General features: G+C 34.3%; 2 protein-coding genes across 3 annotated transcripts in view; both read left to right on the top strand.

Moving 5' to 3' along the window:
- Nucleotides 1-6,582, top strand: part of Hr38 (Hormone receptor-like in 38) — an 82,601-nt gene extending 76,019 nt beyond the window's left edge. Inside the window, exons 3-4 of the mRNA XM_085955616.1 lie at nt 2,400-3,840; nt 4,315-6,582. Coding sequence (XP_085811742.1) covers nt 2,400-3,840; nt 4,315-4,571 — 1,698 coding nt within the window. The 3' untranslated portion in view covers nt 4,572-6,582. The remainder of the gene's footprint in view (nt 1-2,399; nt 3,841-4,314) is intronic.
- An 8,132-nt stretch (nt 6,583-14,714) lies between these two features.
- LOC147065861 (uncharacterized) lies at nt 14,715-19,814 on the top strand. Of its 2 annotated transcripts, none has more exons than XM_085955227.1 (4): nt 14,715-14,770; nt 14,900-15,096; nt 15,756-15,924; nt 18,728-19,814. In XM_085955227.1, exons 2-4 carry the CDS (start codon nt 14,914-14,916, stop codon nt 19,702-19,704), a joined length of 1,329 nt encoding a protein of 442 aa, XP_085811353.1. In that variant the 5' UTR covers nt 14,715-14,770; nt 14,900-14,913; the 3' UTR covers nt 19,705-19,814. The 2 variants fall into 2 exon arrangements, with proteins under 2 accessions (XP_085811353.1, XP_085811352.1); XM_085955226.1 differs by having other exon boundaries at nt 14,868-15,096; nt 18,728-19,813.
- The last annotated feature ends 1,733 nt before the right edge of the window (nt 19,815-21,547 follow it).

Consider the following 21,547-nt stretch of genomic DNA (forward strand, 5'->3'; position numbering starts at 1 on the left):
CGCCATTTTCAAGGTTTTTACGAACAGGAACGCCATCCTCGGAAATCCCACGAACCGGAACGGCGCTCCGGTGCGTTCTGCTCCATTCCGAGCGCTGCCTTACAATGAACCTATTCCTTATAATCAGATAAGATTATCATGACACCTTTTATGGTGGGTAATGATTTATTTATACTAAGTAACCCTTCCAGATAATCGATTAGACAATGTTGATTCCTTTTTATTGATGATTTATTTGATTATTTGCGTTGTTATTATCTCGTATCAGAATGAGTTCTGGTAGAATAGTCATTTATCATGCCATCAGTGGATATTATATTATTATCTACCTTCCAAGCTTAGATCTTAGAAAGCATAGAAGGGTTAATTTTAATATGTATTTAAGTTTGTACTTATTTTTCTGCGAAGATAATTATTATCGATTTTAGGTACCTAATAATAACTATTGGACATTGTTCAGTGCTAGGATTACATCTCACGTTCCCATTGTCTATGGATAACTTGAGTGACTTCACTATGGATGACGCTAAACCGATTCTGTTTAGAACAGTCATTAAGTTTTCCGTTCGCATTGACGGAGCTCGGTTGCCACGACGACGACATTTAGCGCAGGGCGGAATCGAGGGGTTGGGCGAACGCTCCAGGTGGGCGGCGGCGGCAACCGTGACGCCGTAAACCCGACAGGCACTGTTACAATCATTTTTCTATTCCCTCCCGTACGATAAATCATTTTTCACGATGAAAACATCGCCATGGCGGCGAGCGCTAGGCCGTTACTGTGCAAAGTCCGTAACTCAGAAAAAAACATACCTAATTGTTTTTCACGTAGGTAGATATCTACTACCTCATATTATAGATAGATACCTACATAAGTAGATATAGTTTTAATTTTTAGGATAACTTGGTACTCATTTTGTTATCGATAAAAAAATGTTCAATTTAATGTGTTTTTGCATTTAGTTATACGTAGGTAATGTGTAAACGGCTATGAATGGTTGTAACGAAAACAATGAATTATTCACCTATTATTAACAATCGATTTCACAAAGTACCTATTGAACCTTACGAAGTGCGAGTGGGGATTTTTGAGTTTTATATGGGGTGCTTTTTTATTTATTTTCACTTTTCACACTTATGAGTAGGTGCGCATACGTAGTCGTTTTTTAAGCATTCATATGGGTAGCTGATTAAACGTAAATAGGTATCTGTTTTGTTTTACCATCAATGGTTAAACCTTAAAATCTACGCAGTTAGAACTACCTAAATAAATTTTATAATAGCTAGGCACGTCAAAACATTTGGCTAAGTCGGTGAAAAAATATGCAGCTATTCAGGGCCAGGATTGCCTTGCCCAAGGCCCCGACCTAGTACATTTTTTTAAATATACCTAAGTACCTTCTTTTAGTAATTATTTATCTCGTTTTTTTTGTTTTATCTACAATGTAAAGTCTACTTTGAATTCGGTACTGAGATTAACTACATTAGAGGGAGTGAACATATCGATGTTGCATAAATAATATTAAATTCATGGTAATCTTGAAAAGACTTTCTATTCGTCAATTAATTTATTTTCCCATAGGTAGCCCCATTTGGCACCATGGTCAATCCAGGCCTGCAAATAATTAAACATAACATAATAGAAATTTTGACCGTTTGATGCCCAACAGTCGAATTGTTTACTATGGGGTTTCTCCTGGTTATATATGTGTCATAGTATTAATGGTCACATCAGGAATTGTTTTTGCTTGAATTAGAAATAATTAGTACATAATAATTTAGATTTTTAGAGCAATATAATATATAGTAATATAATTATGCTCGTACTGTTATGGGGCGATGTAGATATATATTTAAATGGTAACCCATTGCATACTTATCATACCTAATGCCATGTCACGTAAATTGTTATAAAATCACCCTTGTCATGAAACCGAAACAGGAAAGTGATCGACAGAAGCGGACATATTATTAAATATTTATTTTGCGGCCGGTTGAAGTAGTCGGAGGTCCCGCCCCACTCGAGTCGGCAGGGCGCCGCCTAGCCGCCGCTGCGAAAGGCGCCGCCCTCCGGCGACTGCGCACACTCGGCCGGACGCCTTCCGCAAGCACTATCACGTCGGCACCCTAATTTATTTCCCCCATTTCACGCTAAGTAACCATTTTCCTCCCTCAAACTATAATACTCAAGGACCGAAAATACATACACATTTTTTTAAATTCTGGTAAGATCGCGAAACCGTTATTTAAAATGTATTTATTATAGGAAAGCGTTGAATCATTTGTCGGATTATCTTGATTGTATGGTACATATAGAATCGATACTACAGTTATAGATAAATATATATGCCGTTGTTTGAGTCAATAATTTTTCAATAGATTGTCTTTTCTGCTTATTCCAGACATCATTCGGGTCGACGTTTGCGGATTTACTTTCGCTACCATACGGTGAGGACGCCTCCGGAGAATCGCACGAGGGCTTGGATCCATTTCCGGACGTAGAGTTCGGCCAAAGAGAGAGCGCCCCTCTGCCCCCGCAGCCGCCGAGTTCGCCTTCGAGAGCCCCCCTATCGCCTCCCACCCTGCCGAGCTTCCAAGAAACCTATTCGGTTCGGTACACCAGGCCAGAGCTGGCGGAGAACTTCGGCATCAAGATGGACGAAGACCGCTACGACGTGGGCATCGCGCCCGCGGCCTACCACCATAATGCCCACGCGCACGCCCACGCCCACGCGCCGGCGCACGTCGCTTACGACTTCCACTCGCAGCAGCACTACTCCCCTGCCCCTTACTACGCAGCCGGACAGCCCTGCAGTCCCAACTATGACTCTTCCGCCGCCGGCCACCCCCAAGATTGTTACTCTCTGCCCGTCTTTCCCACGGGCGTCGAGCTTCACGCGGCGACCGGGCTGAGTCCCCGGCAGAGACGGGCGTCCCTCCCTCTCCAGAGATCGGAATCGGCGAGTTCCGGCGACAGTCCGCGACCGCGACTGATCGGTCCGCCGCCCCCTTCGGCCTCCAGTTCGGCCTCCAGCTCCCCGGGAGGACTGCCGGCGACCGGGGTCCCCGCGCCTCCCTCTCCCTCCCAACTGTGCGCCGTTTGCGGAGATACCGCCGCCTGTCAGCACTATGGAGTGCGAACTTGTGAAGGATGCAAAGGATTTTTCAAACGAACCGTGCAAAAAGGATCTAAATACGTCTGTCTCGCCGACAAAGCGTGCCCCGTAGACAAAAGACGAAGAAACCGCTGCCAATTCTGCAGGTTCCAAAAGTGTCTCGCCGTCGGCATGGTGAAAGAAGTAGTGCGGACGGACTCTCTCAAGGGAAGAAGAGGAAGACTACCTTCGAAGCCGAAATCTCCTCAGGAGTCTCCTCCCAGCCCGCCCGTCTCTCTCATCACGGCTCTGGTGCGAGCGCACGTCGACACGTCTCCGGATTACACGAGCTTGGATTATTCTCACTACAGAGAACCGGGACCTCTGGAGCCACCCATCTCCGAGGCAGACAAAATCCAACAATTTTACAGTCTGTTGACGACATCGGTGGATGTGATCAAACATTTCGCCGAAAAGCTTCCCGGCTTTTTAGAATTGTGTCCAGAAGACCGAGAACTGTTGTTCCAATCGGCTTCTCTCGAACTTTTTGTGCTGCGACTGTCATACCGGACGAAGATGGACGACACGAAGATGACATTCTGCAACGGAGTCGTGCTGGACAAACGGCAGTGTCAGCGGTCTTTCGGAGATTGGTTGCACGCCATCTTGGATTTCAGCTGCAGTTTGCACTCCATGGACATCGACATCTCTGCCTTCGCTTGCTTATGCGCCCTCACCCTTGTCACAGGTAAACATTATCATCAATATTTTACGGTTAAAATAAATTGACGCTCGTTTCCTATTATAATATTCAAGGGCTCACACACTAAAGTAATGACTGGATAGTGGATACTCACCTGCAAGCGCTCACTCAGAGCTAAAACTTAAAAAATGTATGAATATGTCAATCAACTTTACTATTACTACGTATAAATAAAGTTCAGCGAATAATGAAAGAAAACTAGAGAAGTTCGTTTTTCGCCTCTAATGAACATTTTGCTTTCTACGAATACGCCACGTAACCTCACGGGCTTAGATAATATTATAATCTACCTAGAGCAATGCTCCCCAACCTTTTTCGTGTCACAATTATACCTAAATCTATTTCAATTATAGATTGCAAAAAGTACCTACGATATTAATCCATTCAGATCAGAATGCCCTACGACTCGGTTATCGCAATATACCTATTTCTAATATTTTCGATATCATTTATTTCCAGAACGACATGGCTTGAAAGAGCCGCACCGAGTGGAGCAGCTGCAGATGAAAATCATCGGCTCCCTCCGAGACCACGTGACGTACAACGCGGAGGCCCAGCGGAAGGCCCACTACTTCAGCCGACTCCTGGGGAAGCTTCCCGAGCTGCGGTCGCTCTCCGTCCAAGGACTGCAGCGGATATTTTACCTGAAGCTGGAGGACCTGGTGCCGGCGCCGCCGCTCATTGAGAACATGTTCGTCGCCAGCCTGCCCTTCTAATTTCTTAAACCGATCAAAAAGAATTACCATATCATCTCTAATAAACACTCTTTTGTTAGTCGACGTATCAACATTTTTTGATAAGTTATATGTTGTTCCCTGCCATTATTATAATAATTCTTTTTTATATCATAATTATTATTATTACCTATAGTTCCGTCATATGACTAAAATATGAAACTATCCTAAAATTATTTAGATAACCTAAAGTGATAATATAATAATATATAACTCATTCGTTACTTCAATAATGTAATGTCGAGAAGATTTTTATAAATACTCATTTCATTTAAAGAGATTATTTTCATCTTTTCTTTGTATTTCGGTGTTGTGATTGTGAAAACCGACGGCAATTTTTATCCGTCGGTGCTGAAGGTGAAGGTTAGCGAGATAAATATTTTTAAGGGAAGTTTCATAAAAATAAACGTATTAATAAATAATATTCCAGTTACCATGTAACCCAAATTGAAACATGAAAAATGTTACAAATAAAACATTCGCGATATAAATTCTAGTCATTCGCACTAGAAAATTAGAAATTTAGAAATCACTTTTTTTATTCAGCACGTTTGATTTGAAAAATATGGAAGTAGTTCTTCTTATTCTTTTGTTAAAAGTTCGAGGCTCTAATATACTAATTAACAGGTGGCATATTATTGTTTCATAAAACACTATCTCATTAATTGTACAAAAATATTTTGGTTTTTTTTAACTAATATTCATTAAAAAGTTAATTAAAAGAATTTTACAACAAAATCTCATTGTGAATGCGATTATTATTATTTAAACAATTATTTATAGTGCCATGTAAGGTTTAAATAATATTTATTGACAAATTATGATCGTTATAAACGTTAAATTTAAATCATAGGGGGCAATTTTCCGCGAGTCTTCAACTAGGTACCTTTAAAAGCACTCAAAGAGTAAGACAGAATAAGTACCTAACCTAACCTAACCTAACCTAACAATTATTAATTTATAATCCTACATATTTATTTATTGTATTTTCATATTTGTTTAATTGTGAAGAGTAGGTACATAAAATTATATCAACAAAACAATCATTCGTAATCTAATCTTAAATCATTGTATAAAAAATCATTGATCACCGGCGTAGCTAGAAATATTGGGCCCTTGTGTTTCTAAATATCAGATACCTACCATATTTTTTTTTTCAAAATCTAGTTTAATGTTACTTTATCAATATCATTTTTTAACATCCGAATTATCCACACCAATGGATAAAAGAAAAAATAAACAGTATAATATAATATTCACGAACAAGACCCAAATATTGCGTGTGGTACCTACAATTAAACTGTTTCAGCTTTATGTGTAAGCATTATATTTTTAATATTTAGGTAAAGATAATTCTTTGTTAATGATAAAGAAGAATTGCATTACCTAATTTAAAAAAAAACATATACCTATGTAGTAGAGATTTATGAACCATATCCCAGCTGGAACTCAATGGTACCCATGAATGGGCTTGCTAGCTACGCCACTCTGTCGGATAAGCGATGTTAATTTCAACTTTCAATAGATAATACATGTAAAAAGTAAAATATATCGTTAATATAATATAGTTTACAGTTTATTTTCATGAAAATATTGCCATATTTATTTATTTTCTTAATCTGGAGAAATTAAATTGAATCTATAGTATTTTATTTTTGTTTGAGCACGAATTTTTGTACCTACTCGTAATTAAAGTTCTGCGACTAAAAGCAAAAATAATTTACCAATAATTAGATAGGTACCTCTACCTATGTACCATCGAATTATTAGAAATTAAAATTAAAAAACATTAGTATAAAAGTACCTACATATTATTCTTTCGATTCCAATATTATTATCAAGATGAACCGAAACGAACTGCATTAGTATCTACCTATCTACTTATATCTACGAATATCTAAATATTAGGTAAAAACAATATCTAATATTAAATCATCGTATTGTTATTTTTATAGATACCTACATATCAATTTTATAAATTAAACAATTGGACAAAATTTAAAAAAAGAAAACTCTTAACATGATTTTACGTTGTTTACATAATTATTTGAAAATGGTAGTTATTTTTCAAGTCATCGCCGGTGACTATGACCAATTTTTGCTAAGAAAAATATTTTCAAAGTTTGTATTTAAAAAAAAAACTATATCTTGAATTTGTATTAGGTATAGCTTTAAAATGATGCCTTCGAAAGTTAATGCTAGATTTTTTAATCACGGAAAGAATGGTTCGCTTTTGAGACAAAAATATATCTTCATGAATTATACTTACTCGTATTAGACTGATCGTAGTTAAGAGAGCGGGGGGCGGGGGGGGGGGAGTGGAATGGCTTTTATGAAGAAATTAAAATTATTCAGTTCGTTCTAAATTTTAATTATTTAACTTATCTATCAATAACATCGAGAAATTGTCCATAAAATAAGAATTCAAATTTATTCTGAAGTAAAAGTCTAAATGTGATATTTTCCTGACCGAGGAATTTTCATATTTTTTCTTTGCTAAATACCCAGTATTGTCGATGGCGGATTTTTTTGTTCAAACAAACCTGAAATCGTATTTATTGTACCTACCGTTTTTGCAAATTTAGGATAAAGAATATAATAATATATTTTCTAAAGGGAAGTGTTGTTACAGTCGCCGCACTGTAACTCGGCGCTTGGAAATTATTGGCTGTCGCCGATTGATTACATTTTATTTTATATTCTTCAACCGCCGCCGAGTTACGGTGCAGGCGCTATAGTGAGTAATGATTATTAAAAGTTTTTAAAACTTTTAAAATAAAAAAGATGTTACCGTCCGCCAAAAAAACAACATATTTACAAAGGCGAACTAAAATGCTTCAGTTACCTTGAAAGAAATTTTATTATAGAAAATAGTTAGCCATATTTTTAATTATATGATAAATAAAACATTTACCTATTCGTATTATTATAATATTTAAGTACCGTTAATCGAAATTTGATCGATAGACATTTTCTTTAATTTGGACGAATACAGAAGTCTCATGAAATTGACGCAAAAGCACTATAGATAATTTGCGAAATTATTTTTAAGGCAATTATATTTTGTACTAATCTATATATTTTTTGTTAGAAAAATTATTGATATTTTTTCTATCGACACGCCCAGGAAAGATGTGTCTACTAACTAGGGTAAAATAGAAAATATGGTAGTTAGGTAATAATTTATAAGTATTTTTACAGCACACTATCAATTAAACAATTTATACACAGTAAAAGAGTAAAATATGTTTTAATATTTAAATTTAGATTTTTAATACCCACGGATGTGTAAAATTAATTTGAGTTACCCTTTGTTTGAAAATGTTTTGATGTCGTAATATATTAGATGTCTATATAATAATTTTAGGGAATTATGTATTTAGAATATTTTTTGTCAGTGTTTCCTTGTACTTATATTATAGTATAAGAGTTTTTATTGTAAGTTTTATGTTATTAGTTAAACCGTTTAGTGAATCTTTATATTAAATAAGTTTACTAATTGTTTTAGTAGAAATTTTAAGCCAATCATCCTATGAAATACACAATTTTAAATATCACAAACTGTGAATTTATATAAAAATGCTAATATGAATGAAATCATTATGATTAAAAATGTATGTACTTTAATGTATGGTTCAAGAAAGCATAAACGATAATAATATATTGAAAAACTATCTTTTATTTCAGTGTATTTTCCCTATTCCTTTAGATAGCGGCTCTGGTGTGGTAGTGGTAGGCTCTCCCGCAGTGACGTCCCAAGACAAAATGCCGCCCCATTTTTTATCATCCTTTCATGACACCAATATCTAAGAAATGTGTTATGGATACATTACTAACAAGACGTACACCACTAAATCTAATTTAAATACCATCTCTACTTCAATAGACAAAAAATATTGTGAGTCCATGGTTTCAGATACATTTTAAATTACACGTAACAACTTCCAAAGCTCGCGAGTGACTGGCAAAAATATTTGGAATTTTTTTAAATTAGGGTATTTAAGTATGTAGGTACCTACCTATAATTCAAATGTAATTCGCAAATCTGCGCATGTCCGCAAGGACGTGACATCCAAGGACAACGGAAGTAAACTAGACATCGCGAACCTGACAAAAAATTATAGTCCTATTAAACCTTTTTAGTAATTATGAATACACTTTGTTTCCAACCAGTAAGCTGATATTTTTTTAGGAAAGATATTTCCGTTATAACTAAGTTTAGGTAGCTATTTTTATATATAAGTACCTAATGATTCTCCTCGATTTGCCGCCCTTCGGATAACTGCCGCCCCCAAGCGACGCTCAATCTGCCTACCCCCACGGGACGTTACTGCTCTCCCATAATTGTATTAAACACTCAGTCATGACCAGGGAACTCAGAAATAATGGGAACTGTAATACCTAACGGGTGCGGAGTAACAGGCAACCGATCTCGAGCGTGGAAGAATATGTGATAAACTTAAACACGTGTCGAGAATACAGTTGTCCTTCGTTCTGACAACTGCTCTCGGCTTATTCATTGACGCTCGTTCAATATTGATGTATTTGAAGGTTCCAACACACACTATTGCACGTCTATAATGTGTGGTTCATTTTCGTAGGACACTCACACATCAAAAACCCTGCGTCCTAATGATGTGTATTATTGGGGGGTATAGCATATCGGAATTTTATTTAATATTCTATTCTGTGGTCATGACTAAAATGTGAAGTAGTAGGCAAGTTATTGTGATCTCACAGAGCCAATAAACCCTCTTCTATAGCAGAGCCGGATCTATAACATAATCAAATGTTAGGTAGGACATCATAAATTTTGAATTTTGCAATAATAATTGATCTATTTGGACTCACGTCATGAGTGTCACAAGGCCGACTATATTTAGGCAGTGGCACTGAATTGCTATACGGTGGTAATGCTAGTTATTGATTCGAACGCAATGCAGTAACCTGTTCGCAATAAATGAAGAATTTTGACTTCATATTTCGTTCAAATTATTACCATTTAGGTATTTCAATATGCAACAACCATAATGTTCTACAAACAGTTTAGCATAGTGTATTCGAAGTATGAGTAATAACTAGCACTAACATCGAAGTTTACGGTTTCATGTCACGGCCTGGCTATATCGTGGACCTCCGTTGGATGGGATCAGGTGAAAGAAAATGTTTTAAAATATAAACCTAGTCTATCTAACCCTCTTTTTATCATATTTTTTGTTAGATGCGTTTAGACGTGTCAAAATTACAAAAGGCAGGATATTACCGTACTTGGTTATGTTCGATCCCTTTACCTACGGTCCTGTATAGTAGGCAGGGCTTGAAATGGACCTGAGAACACCGGAGCGCCGTTCCGGTTCATGAAATCGGTAAAATTATAGCTCCGTCTCGTGTAAAAAATAATTTGACTGTCTAAGCTAGATAGGCCATATAACGAAAAAATCTAACACACTTATTTTTATAAAATATATATATCAAATTTGATTGATAACTATGTTCAATATCTTCAGAAAATTTCAAGCGCCCTGGTTCGTAAACTTTTCCTTTTCAAGCGCTGATATCTACTATTCTCAACCTATCGGTCGTTGCTCAAAATTGGATATATTGGCATATTGAGTGTGTTGCGAAAATTTTAATGGTTTCGCAGATCAAAGCCGAATTAGATGAATTTTACGAGGACCAGTGGCGAAGATTCCATATTAGGTGAGTATTTAAATCCTACCTTTTCATGACAAATAAATTGAACAACAGCCTGTCGATGATCGCAAGCGTGAAGTCGCCTGATGATGAGTACCTCCGCTACACGGAAGTACATTGTAACATGTATAAATATCTGGGAGCTATGGTTTCTTCTAAAGCCGGGCGGCTCTCGAAAAGATCCAAAATATTTAGGTATATTACTTATTCAAAGCAAATCATCAAAGCTACTTTTTCAATACAATATTCCTACCATTTCATCTAATTTAATGAATTAATTAACTAGTAGCCCTGCTCTACTGATTATGCCGAAAGGCGAAACCCGGATCGCAAAAAACGACTCAAATGGAATAGTAGAAAACTTAAATCTATTAGAAGTAATAATATTTTTTGTGTTAACTGTCGTCAATTCATAGTAAAAATGCATTGTATTTCACTATTATTAGGTAGTTTAAATAAAACGCAAATTTTATCGTACTGTCAGTAGCGCATTTAGTGGCGTAGAGGCCCGACGCACTGACTGATTTTGAGGCCCCCTTAAGAATATTCATTATATTTTCCAAATAAATCCATGCATTTAAACAATTTATTAATTTGAAAGAGGTCCCCTTTTAAATCTTATGACGAATCGATTGCGTCGTTTACATTACAGAAATGCGCCACTCCGTACCGACTGATTCCACTTTTCTAATGACTGGACCGGGTCAACTCCTTTGAAATTATCCGTCTGAGGCGGACGAAACTGGCCCAGCTATATGCAGGGCTCGAAATGGACCGGAACGCACCGGAGCGCCGTTCCTGTTCGTGAAATCGGTAAAATTATCGCTACGTCTCGTGGAATAAACAATTTGACCGTCTGAGCTGGATAGACCATATAATAGAAAATCTAACACTTATTTTATGAAAAAAACACATAAACTTTGATATAACTTCACTATGTAAAAATCTTCAGAAAACTGTCGAGCGCTCCGGTTCGTAAATTTTTCCATTTCGAGCGCTGGCTATATGTAATAGAAGTGGAATCAGTACGATAAAGTATGCGTACTAATAAGTACATAATAATAATTATTACTTATTTTATTAATATGACTGAATGAATAATTATTAATACCACTTACCAACCAAGAGCACCTGCACCTAGCGGGAAAATACGAAGCTTATAAGTAATTTGAGACATTTTTTTGATAATATACATTAAATTTTAAATTATTTTAATAATTAGGTAATGAATAGGTCAGAATAGGTACATCAAACATTAAAATAAAATAAATGTTTTATGATTAAAAAAAAACGTATAATATCAATTCGTTAAAAGATCCATTATTACGGGAGGAGTCCAATCTCTTTGATTATTACTAATAAATTATTTTATACCTAGTCATATTTGAGGGGTATAGTTTCAAAGACAACTTATTCCACTTTTACAAATTGTTGGCAAACAACAAAAAACTGTTTACGGTGTTGATTTTACATATTTTTTTGTTATTTCTGTTGAAAATTGTAGTTTACACTTTGAAATGGATATCTCAATGCTAAAAACTATGAAAATGTTCTTAAAAGTAGGTTTTTATATTTGGAGTAAGTTACTTTTCTTTCTGAAACTGGGAATAAGTTATATTTGAAACTAACACATTTGGAATAAATTGCGTTTGTAACAACCACTAAAAAAAACTGTCATGTTAAATGTTGCAGGAAAAGTCGTGAATATTCGTACCCATTCAAAATAATTATTCTGGGTTACTAATTTTAAAATATTTGAAATTAGGTAAATAAAATTGGTCATTCAAATTATTTCACTGTTTTGTGACATTTAGGCATATGGACATCCCGGACATCCTATTAAAATGGTTTTGATACAAAATAATATTTTTGAAGTTATACTTCTTTTGGCGCGTTTAGTAGAGGGTACAATAATTGAGAGCTGCGCGCGCACACCGTTACGAAAGTGCGACATAATCACGTGATCGGGGTACTATCACCATACGGAATGAAGCGACAAGATAATTTTAAGCCAGCGGCACTCCAATAAGCGGCCCCTTTTCTTGAGTGTGTAATTTAACACGATAATTAAAATAGTAATATTAAATAATATTAATAATCACGGAATGAAGTAATAAAATAATTTTAAACTAGCGACGCTCCAATAAGCGTCCCCTTTTCTGAGTGTGTAAATTAACAAGATAATTAAAATAGTAATAGTTTTTAATATAAATAAATACGAAATGAAGCAACAAGATAATTTTAAACCAGCGGTACTCCAATAAGCGGCCCCTTTTCTCGAGTGTGTAATTTAATAAGATAATTAAAATAGTAATATTGAATAATATTAATAATTACAGAATAACGCAATAAAATAATTTTAAACCAGCGGCACTCCAATAAGTGGCCCGTTTTTTCGAATGTTTAATTTAACAAGATAATTAAAACCTTCATAATAAATATATATATATAAATATATAGACAGTAATATGAATAAGAAATTTAATGTCCATGAGATAATTGTACTCTAAAATTAGGGGATTAAAATGAAGATTTAATTTATAAAGTGTACCATGTGTTTATTATTAAAGAATACAAACTACTCCAAACTTTCGAAATGTTCCATTTCAACTTCCTACCAATAAGACAAACAAACAATTTGGATAGTTCGATGAACCAAAGAAAAACTTTTATTTATTTTATGAACCTGATTATAAGTCACCACGTTTTGTTTTGTTACACCAAAGAAGTATAACTTCTTAACGCGCACGCGCGTATATAAGTACATGCACCGATTTTGTATTATTATAACAAAAACAACAAACGTTAGTTAGAAAATAGTAATCAAACAATAAAATACCTTATATTTTTATTAAGTATACTAATATAAAGAAAGTGTAATTTTACAATGAAAATTTGGTAAGTAAATAATAATTGATAATAATATTATATAAAAAAATATATGAGTAGTGATATAAACCTAACCCGTGATACTCAAATTACGAAATAACATAAAACTGCTAAGACACTTGTCACCGAAGCAAGCTTCCGTTGACTTTTTGTTTAAATATATATTAAACAATATTACTTATCCTCATTTGAGAATAAATTTTACGGCCCTCGGACGAAAAATAATTAAAATATCAATAAATTAACACGACGTGCAATTAATGTTGATGCATAGGAATTCGTGAAGACGCCCGAAATATTTTCAAACATACGATTGTTAAAAATCGCATTACGAAAGCCTTAGTAGTTAGTACTTACCATTAATAATATTATTTATTTCTGATGAACGGATTCTTTAAATAAAAATATTGTGACTTCCTTCGCTGTGCGTATACCTACATATAGTAAAAATGCCAATTATTACAGAATAAGGAACTATCACAACAAAACAAAGTATAAGTGGTTAATCAAGTTTAAATAGTTATAGATAGACTAAAAATACTTATCCTATATACTTAGTAAACTGAAAGCATTAATAATTTAGTGCCACGGTACCAATGATAGTTTTTTCGCTTGAAAATAATACTTAAATAATTATAATAATATCTATGTACTTCCAAAAATAACACGAAAACTTGGCCAAATCAGCATTAAAATTCTCCAAAGTGGATAATTTTGTTCTGTACCTACCCGTGTTTTATAAAAACTTTTCATCAAGCCCCAAAATATTCCATACAATTCAACAATAATTCGTTCACTTTCTGGAAATTATGTGTTTTCTCTCACTTATTCATTTAGAGTACATTGACAGTAACATAAGGAACTTACTGTCGAATTTTGACTATATTTCTTTTTCATTTTTCCGTGTGACGTATTCGTTTTCTGGCATTTTCGGGTATTACAGGTGAAGCTTGCACATCCATGATGATATTAAACAACTAATAATTATATTAATTGGCTTGTAACACTGTTTTTTCATCTAAAAGTTGGTGAGCAATTTCGTACCGTTTTTACTGTTTAACTGAAAGACGCCATTGCAAATGCAGTCTTCCTATTGGTCAATTTGGAATAAGTGAAAAATGGTTTGCGACACTCCTGGAATAAGTTTCTTTTGTAACCAAAAGCGATTTTGAAATTGATTTTTCTACTAGATTGAATGCTATTAGGTCGTTATATACAAAAAATACTTGTTCAAAAACTTCTTTAGATTTTGGCATTCATAACTCATTTTCGTCAAGTAGTGGAGTAAGTTGTTTTTGAAACTACACGCCTCATTTATTGTTTATAAATCTAAATCTTTATCGACTTTATAAATCATATACTTTTGAATTAGAAATACCTACACATATTATTTCACAATTTTATTAATTTATGAATAGGTAGATTTTCGTTTTCACCGAATATTCTATCCGTCCCGAATAATATTCATTTAGTTGGCTGCAAAAAACCTCTAACTACTAAACTATTTATTTACTGGCAATAATTACATCTGCCAAAGCTGTCAGATTTTGTTGACTGAGTAAAATTTAGTTTAGGTTGTGAACTATTTTTGATTATCGGTAATCTTACATCAATTACTTACGTATTGTATAGGATTGTAATGATGTTGAAATATTTATAGATATTTGTGGACAAAACGTTTTGTGTAATTTTCAGTATAAGTAAATCTTGCCGGTGGTATTTCGAAGGTAACAACAGCATCATGGATGAACCAGAAAACTTTATTGATTGCAATGTCAACAAAAACTTGCTATTGGAAACGGCTCCCGATGTATGTGAATGCTGCCTTTCAGAAAACGATTTAAGGAGTATGTCTGATCACTTTATCCATAAGGAAGAAGTCGAAATTTACTCTGAAATGCTCATATATTGTTTTTCAATTGAGGTAAGTAATAATTTGAGTAATTTTATAGTACTCCATATCATTTCAAAAGACCTGGATCAAAAAAACGATATGGACTACTTACTATAAAATTCCCATAGTTTGATAGAGGTATTATTTTATATTTATCGAAATCATAACTTTGCATTTATGTAAAATCGGCCAATTTAAAGAAAAATGGCGCCATTTAAGTACCTAACAAGATATAATTTTGTTGTTTCATAGTGAGCCAAGTATAAATAAGTACTAAATTTTTAATGTTGAAAATTAATCTTCTTTCAAAGACCAATATTTATTTAAATATATCGTCACTGTTCTGGCAGAAAACACTAATTCGAAAAAATTACATATTGAGTTAGTACTAAAATATTCCTTATTTCAAACTTTACCGTCTGGAAACCTTCTTAATAAATAAACAGTCTTTATTTTAAAGTCACCCTTTTTACGATTACTTAATAAACTGACATGATAGACCATTATTTCAAACATTTTAACAACTTCAAAGTCAAATTACTCAAAACTAGTATTCCTCCAGTAAGTGTGTTCTGCCAGAACAGAGACGATATATTGTTCATTGTTCCATTGAAAATTGCCACCCATCAGTGTATTTCTAATCCGGTTCAATGATTGATCTGTTTTATTAAGATCCAATGTATCCGTAGGTAGCAAAAAAGGATAATCCGACTTCCCAACACAACATGATCTGCCAATTGTGCGTAAAGAAGTTAAGAGAAATTTGCTCATTTCGTAGCCAAGTGGAATATGCTCAAAGCAAATTGAAAAAGAACACAATCAACAGCGGGGTTACAGTTACACAACAAAATCTAAATGGTTGGTTTTGGCTTCTTTCTTATAATTCATACAAATAGTTACTTACTTATTGTGATCTTTACCAGGGCTGTCCAACCTTGTATAATCTGAGGGCCCCTTACATATTATATAACATTAAACACAGTACAAACAATATTAAAATAGGTTAAACACACACTAATAAAATTTCATAATAAAGTCATGTTGCTTATAAAAGTTTTATTCGAACAAAATAGACAAGATATGATTGTTTATAATAATTATATTTAATTATATTTAATAATTAATATATTATTATCTTGTTTTTATTAATTGTGAATTTGATTGATCAATCGGTAAATATCTGTAGTTGGATTTGATGATTTCCATCTCCATCCTTGGAAAAGTACTGAGCATTGAGGAGATCACAAGTCCTACAATTTCAACTAGCACAATCTAGAAGTGGCGAAGGGTGGAGGTGGGCTCTTAAATCTGACATAAATAATGGACACTAAACTTTGTCAGTCGTACGTATTTGTTTTCATTGAACTAAGACTACAAATTGCAGATAGTGATAGTTAGTTCTTAAAATTCAATTGAAGCCTGCGTAAACCAAACCATAATTTTTGTATTTTTTTTTATTTCTCAACATAATCTCCTTGGAGCTCAATACACTTGGTTAGACGTTTCTCAATTTTTTTTAAACCGTCAGAAAAATAAGTTTTCGGAAGGTCCTCAAAATAAGCATTTGTCCGATCGATGACTTCTTCATTTGAAAAAAAACGTTGTCCACTTAGCCATTTTTTTAAGTTTGGGAAAAGGAAAAAGTCACTGGGGGCTAAATCTGGCGAATACGGTGGGTGGTCGACCAATTCGAACTTCAATTCTTCAATTTTAGCCATTGATCGTAAACATGTGTGAACACGGGCATTGTCCTGATGAAAGAGGATTTTTTTCCTGTTTAAATGAGGCCGTTTTTCTTCAATTTTGTTTTTTAGCTAGTCCAATAAAGATGCATAATAATCCCCTGTTATTGTTTTTCCTTTTTCCAAATAGTCAACGAAAATAATTCCACGTGCATCCCAAAATACAGTAGCCATAACCTTACCAGCTGATTTTACGGTTTTCGCCTTCTTTGGGCATGGTTCGCCTTTCGCAATCCACTGCTTTGACTGTTCTTTCGTCTCGGGAGTATAGTGGTGTATCCATGTTTCATCTACAGTCACAAAGCGACGAAAAAATTCATCCGGGTTGCGTTGCATGAGCGACAACAGGGCTTTAGAGGCCACCACCCTATTGCGTTTATTGTCGACTGTGAGCGAACGCGGCACCCATCTTGCAGAAATTTTTTTCATGCCCAATTTGTCATGTAAAATAGAAATGACGCTACCTTTTGAGATCCCTGTAACCTTAATTATCTCACTCAACTTTAATCTTCGGTCACTTAACACCATATCGTGGATTTTATTGATCATTTCTGGTGTAGTCACCTCTACAGGACGTCCTGAGCGTGGTTCATCCTTTGTTGATGTACGACCACGTTTAAATTCATTTAACCAGTTATAAATAGTTGCAAGTGAAGGAGCAGATATGCCGTGAACTAAATCCAACTCATTTTTTATTTCCTTTGCTGTTAACCCTTTTATATTAAAATGTTTAATAACAGCTCTAAACTCAATTTTCTCCATTTTTGTAAACAAGCAAATTTTTTTTTTAAATGTACGAGAAACACACAACAACCCGACCAATCTGATTGAAACTTCGCAGCATACTGAATCGGTAGTGCCGCTGCATGAAAACAAACCGCTTACAGTACTAGTCGCGCCACCTGTCGGCTTTTCTAAGGACTTATTGACCCACCCTCGTATCTAAAATTATGCCACTGAACCATACATATTTTTAGATATTTCATAGATAGAAGAATATTTTTTTATCTATTATGTTTAGGCAGGGAAGTAACATGAATTTTAAAAACTAACCAACAATATCTACGATATGTACTCTTAATTTAGTGGAAATAATTAAGTATGACTAAAAAGTGTACACTATTTTTGTCACATCTCCACTATGATGGTTTGCTTAGACAGGGTTTAATTGAATTTTAAAAACTAACCAGCACCATCTGCAATTTGCATTCTTCGTTCAATGTAAACAAATAAGTATGAGTAGCAAAGTTAATTGTGCACTATTTATATTTAAAACCCACCTCCACCCTTCGCCAGTGCAATCTAGTTAATTTAGTTTTTTCTGAAAATCCCTCCCATGTACCCGCAACCTTGTTTTGGACAACCCTGATCTAAATCATTTGGACTGGATAAATTCAAATAAAATTAACAATGTTTAACAAATTATAATCATTTGATATCAAGTTTTCACCATTGGAATTTTTTAAGGCCCATTATTTTATACGGCTAACACGTCAGCTTATAATGTCATGGGTCCCAGGTACGAATCTTGTTGTTTTTCAATGTGTGTTTGGAGGCAGAGTATGGACCTAATAGGTTGAGCAAATGGCCGACAACCATTTCTCATAATAACAAAAATCTGTTAATACAAACCTCCACTCTGCGGAGGCCCATTTATGTTCTTAGTATCAGACATGGTCAAAAAAAATTTTTTTTTTTAATTTAATGGCAAATAATTGCTAAGTGTAACTTCTTATTCCACATAATTTAATATGCTGAGATCGAGTCAGGATTTAATGTGGTCAGCCAGAACATTGTCAACTGGTGAAAATCTCGATATGCAGACCTACATTCTGTTTTATTTGCATCAATACAGTATTCTTTCTTCTAAGAATTCAATTGTACTAATAGTAATTAATTGGGCTTAATCTTGACTTCAGATTGCATTGTGAAAATTGAAAATGAAGAATACGCAGATGAAAATAATGACGATGCATTTGACGAAGCTTTGCTGGCAACAAAAATATGCTACTCGCCGAGTGACGATACCCCATTGAAAAATTACAAACTCAGGAGTAAACGTAAAATGAAAACAAGATCTAGGTTGCGAAGATCTCATTCTCAAAAACTTGAAAATAAATCGTCACTATCCAAACGAAAAAGAATTAAAGTGGAACCGAAAATAGAAAATACTGCGGATGACGATGAATATAATATGGTTAATCAAAATGAAACGACAACCGGGGGGACTTCTAGTAGACAGAAAAGAACAAAAGAATACATTCGTTCGGAAGCGCGGAAACGATATGCTAGGTCTTTACCGTATAAACTAGACAAGGACGCCTTAACCTGCCCTGTTTGCAGTGAAAACTTCGCATTCAACAGGTTTCTGGTTACTCACATGTCTATTCATTATCCTAATTTCATCTGCGACCTGTGCGGAAAATTCTTTGTCACCTGTAACAGTTTATATTCTCACAAAAGAAACACTCACGCCACCAAAATCCCTTGCAAAATCTGTAATAAACTACTTACCAAATCCAGCATGACCCAACATCTGCGGATCCATAGCGGCGCCAAGAAACCTAACATGAAATGTCTGTACTGCACGGAAACTTTCCTCTCGTTCATCCTCAGAGCTAAGCACATGTTGAGTGTCCACAACGTCAATCCGTACAAATTTGAATGCAAGGTGTGCCAAAAAACTTTCATAACGTCGGGCGGTCTATCGGGACATGTCAACGTGTGTCATTTGAAGTTGAGAGCCATGCGTGCCCCGCAAATTACTAAATTTAAAACGAAAGACAGTAAATATGACGAGAGAAAGCATTGCTGTAACATTTGTGACAGAGCGTTCACCCAAAAGTATAAATTGATAAGGCATCTGAAAAGTCATACGGATGTTCAACAAAATTAATATTCTCTATTGTATTTTCAGTATTTTTGCTGTTTTTGGTTGAAAATAAAGATAGATTACCAAAATGTATAATCTTTTGAATTTTTGTGGTTAATCTCTGTTGATATCATATGTTGTTTTATTACCTACATAATTTGTTCATACAGCCTTCCACCCACGAGATACTCAAATAAGACCCGACTGGTTGGTCATTGAAGAAGTCTCACAAACTTGTCAGTAACTCATGGCGAACACCAGTGGCGAAGGGTGACTTTTGGAAAGAGGTAGGCTGTGGAGATCTGATAAAAAGAACACACTTGTCAGGTATAGGTACTTACGAGAAATAAGAAGATAATACGATATTATTACTAATGAATAGGTACACACTAATCTTTAATGAATCTTCAAAAATTCACTGACGACAAGAAATTAAGTGATCAGCTGTTTAAATTACGTATTTTTTCAAAACATTTATACACATCAAAAATCATCAGATAAAAGCCCTTTTTATTTTAAAAAACAGTATATTTATTAATATTCGATTAAACACCATAGAAAATATTTTTTTAAATTATTTGATTATTAATTTTTTAGGCTCTGCGATCGGCGCTTACCTTAGTTCATACAATTTGATAGACTGGGTGGGGCTACGTGACATAAAGTCCATATGAAAAAAATTGAGTATTATTTGAAACATAAGCCGACCTTTATTTACGTCAAGCTGTGGCGCTGTGGTATATTTTTTTAAAACCTTTGCAGATTGTTTTGTAATTATCTGTGTAATACATTCCTGCACATACGGCATCTCTCGTTGGCAAAATAAACTATTTTATAGAATATATAATCAATTGATTATATAAATAAGTCAATATGCAATTAAAAAATATTTTTCTTAAGAGGGGCTCAAGAGAATGATATTCAATTATAATTTAGTATAAAAGGGACCTCGGCGTCGTAAGCACGTTAATTTAAATCGATCTTTTCGCAAAAATCACTAATCATCAGAGATTTTATTTTAAGAAACATTATTATTAATATTGTCAGCCGACGAAAATTATTATTTGATAAACACCTGCACGTTGTTCGCCAATCAGAAAACAGAAAAACCGATCAAAATAATATATGTATTAATATTTTTAAAATGTTAGTTTTATCATAGTTTTTAATCAAACCCGTGCAAGTACATACTAATAACTTGGGTGGATATTGTAGCAAACATACTATTGATATATGATTGTAACCCAATTCAAATTGAACATACTAGGTTGATACTCAAATACTATTATAGTATCTTTATGATTTCGAGAAAATAATACAATGGCATATAATCCATATCAATTATTTGAAAACATTACATTTGCATGTATATAATATAGTGAAAAGAACAGATAACTGTTTACTTTGCAAGATAACATCAAAATTTGTATATACTTACATAATGAAGAATGACATTCATGAGTGAGCACGGCTCAAAGCTTGGAAAATGTGTTTTTTTCTATTTGAAAATCTTTTAATTGTGTATTATTTTATTACAGATTCAAGGTCAACTTCATATAACTAATAGAAAATACTGTTTGTTTCTATGAATAAAAAAGACAGGAAGGAACGTGTGTACAAATCACGGCAATCAGAAAGGCCGGCAAATATGGCCGACAATGCATGATACACAAAATTAAAAACACATACGAAGTTTACCGCACACGTACAGACCACGTAATATTTGTTTACGCAAAATCGTTGCTTTCCAAAATGGCGAATTTGGTTTCCAGTTTTTACTGCGATGAATCAGTATGTTCCTTCCTGTCTTTTTTTATTCGTAGGTTTGTTTACTATGTACACCGAGAAATTTCCATTCATAAAATCG

This window comes from Rhyacophila brunnea, unplaced genomic scaffold (assembly GCF_057557595.1).
Source record: "Rhyacophila brunnea isolate RB1 unplaced genomic scaffold, BYU_Rbru_1.0 scaffold_5, whole genome shotgun sequence".
In the NCBI taxonomy this organism is placed as follows: domain Eukaryota; kingdom Metazoa; phylum Arthropoda; class Insecta; order Trichoptera; family Rhyacophilidae; genus Rhyacophila; species Rhyacophila brunnea.

What these genes read in the sequence shown, in the direction of transcription:
- LOC147065861 (XM_085955227.1), top strand. Translation starts at nt 14,914, where the DNA reads ATGGATGAACCAGAAAACTTTATTGATTGCAATGTCAACAAAAACTTG. An exon ending in TATATTGTTTTTCAATTGAG is followed by an intron (nt 15,097 to 15,755) that starts GTAAGTAATAAT and finishes ATGTATCCGTAG; the next exon opens with GTAGCAAAAAAGGATAATCC. An exon ending in TACACAACAAAATCTAAATG is followed by an intron (nt 15,925 to 18,727) that starts GTTGGTTTTGGC and finishes TCTTGACTTCAG; the next exon opens with ATTGCATTGTGAAAATTGAA.